Source organism: Cyprinodon variegatus, unplaced genomic scaffold (genome assembly GCF_000732505.1).
Source record: "Cyprinodon variegatus isolate N-32 unplaced genomic scaffold, C_variegatus-1.0 Scaffold41, whole genome shotgun sequence".
NCBI classification, from domain to species: Eukaryota; Metazoa; Chordata; class Actinopteri; order Cyprinodontiformes; family Cyprinodontidae; genus Cyprinodon; species Cyprinodon variegatus.
In genome coordinates, this window is record NW_015150494.1 from 1,648,521 (window position 1) to 1,650,842 (window position 2,322).

The following is a 2,322-nucleotide window of genomic DNA, read 5'->3' on the forward strand; positions in this document are numbered from 1 at the left end:
CCAGGGCGGCAGAAGCTTGGTTTGGTGTAGAAGGCTTCCAGCCGTACATGTTTGAGCCCTTGCCTCGCAACGCTGCCAGTTCTGTTAGCTCTACGCCTGCTGAAGACACAGACGTCCATCCCCGGGAACACTGGGACGGAACTCAATGGGAAAGGAAAGGATTCTGATTTCTTATTTAAACCGTAGCGTATATTAGCTGCGACATATGAAGCAAGATGCTATGACGAAAAAAAATTAGATTGACAGATGACCGTTGATACACGATTGGCCGAATTTAGGTGTACACGCTGATGTATAACTAACTGGCCTGCATAAGATAAAAAAAACATTAAAAAAAACTGTTTTTTAAGACAGGATTTTTATATTTATATATATATATATATATATATATATATATATATATATATATATATATATATAGAAATTTTTTAAATTTTGGCACAATATAGTCTGATAAAGAGTACATTCATTTACATGTTTAAGCCAGAATTATTTGACATATTAATATGATTACCCTACGACTTTAACTAGTATTTAGACTCCAAGAAGGTCCCTCTGCTGAAAGATCAACCCACTCGGAACAGTAATTAAGCTAAAAGATATGAGCTTTTTAGAATTTAAAAGGAAAAAATCTTAGTCTGTAAATATTATTTGGCTTCACCTGGATCTAAATAAATAAATCCATCCATCCATCCATAAATGCTTTTTTTCTCCCAGAGTTAAAATGTTTTTTAAGCCACAAATTGTAATAAAATATAATCAACACATTGATGGTTTACAAATGGATGAAAACACTTTAAAAACACCAACTGTTTAATCAGGTGTCATTTCTGACCAATATTTGTATTCAGAAATGGAATGAATACAATAATAATTATGGGCAAGATCAAGATCCATTCAGCCAGAACTACACTAGAACCATACAAGCCGAGATAAGTTATGGTTTTTAACTTTATTATCAAGAAGGGTCCAAATAAATGAACAATAAGATAATAATCCAGAAATTATTAGGAGCGTGTAAACAACTTGCTCTGGCTCTGATAGGCTTCATATGGCGCTAAAATCCTACTCAATACTCATCCCACGGCGGTAACTAAGGTATGCAACGCAAGACTGTGGCGAAGATGTACAAGAAAAACTCACGTGTGTACAACACATGCTAAAAACACAACAAACTCTGACTCAAAGACACACTTTGAAGCACACAGCACAAGATTACTAAGGCAAACACACACATCCACACACACATATTCCGACCCCGTTCTATTGTTTGCTTTGGCAGAGAGGGCAACATTTCCCTCAGCTCTGCCAGTACACGCAGTCTGCTGTCATGGAAAAAAAACAAAAAAGAAAAAGTGAACAAACACGGCGTTAACAGGACTAATCATTCCTCCCACGAACTTTGACACCCATTTGTTCTGGCCTCATTCACAGACTCATACCCCCCCACAGCACACACACATCATACATCACGGTAAATATATTTTTCATTCATTCAAAGTGGAAATAAAATCCTTGGCTGACGGAAAGCAGCAACCTGTGGCACACATACAAGTGGCTGGACAAATATGGTTTCCCTGCCGTACAGTGTAGCTAGGCAACTAATACCACTTCAAAACCCTCACTGCTTTGTTTGCTGGTGTTTGCTGCGGTAGACCAAAGGAGCAGGACACCCAGAGAGACGTGTCGAATCAGCCGCCGGAATTTCAAGTGTTATCTGATCCATCTTCTTAAAACATCAGAAGCGACTCACCTTTTCTTATCTGCATTATCCGTCTCCTCCGCCTCATCAGCACTGCAAGTGGCGCTGGAGTCGCTGTCCCCATGTGGACCTGCTTTGGTCACGTGCTCCTTTTTTGAGCTCTTCGTGGAGGTTTTAACTTCCTCCTTCTCCACTCTTGGAGGTTTTTTATCCGCGGCATCGTTTGTTGGCACCGACTGTGGCTCTTCTTTGTTGGGCTCCCCTGTTTCTGTCTCTATCTCCTGCTTTATAGCCGATTCAGCCTCTTCCTTGACAGGAGGCTTCTCCTCCCCAGGCTGACCTGTTCCTGGCTGATTGTCCTCCCTCTCCTCAGGGTTGGAGCTGCCCTTTGGCCGGCTGGTCCCTTCCTCTTTAGCCTTGCTGTCCTCAGAGGAGTGTGGCGAGGGCAGGCTCTCTGTGTCCGAGCTGTTGTTTGCGCCACCTGAGAGATGCAAAAATATCTACGGATCAGGATCTACACTGATAATCATTCTTTTGTCCCACTGACCTTAATTCTTCTTCAGCTAGACCAGATATTTAACAAAACCAGTTTTCTAAATAAACAGGTTTTTATGGAAGCC

At 41.0% G+C, this 2,322-nt stretch overlaps 1 protein-coding gene across 2 annotated transcripts in view; it reads right to left on the reverse strand.

Moving 5' to 3' along the window:
- Positions 1-2,322, reverse strand: part of ncor2 (nuclear receptor corepressor 2) — a 145,108-nt gene that overhangs the window by 36,444 nt on the left and 106,342 nt on the right. For both annotated transcript variants that reach the window (XM_015370063.1, XM_015370061.1), the window contains exon 20: positions 1,754-2,183. In XM_015370063.1, coding sequence (XP_015225549.1) covers positions 1,754-2,183 — 430 coding nt within the window. The remainder of the gene's footprint in view (positions 1-1,753; positions 2,184-2,322) is intronic.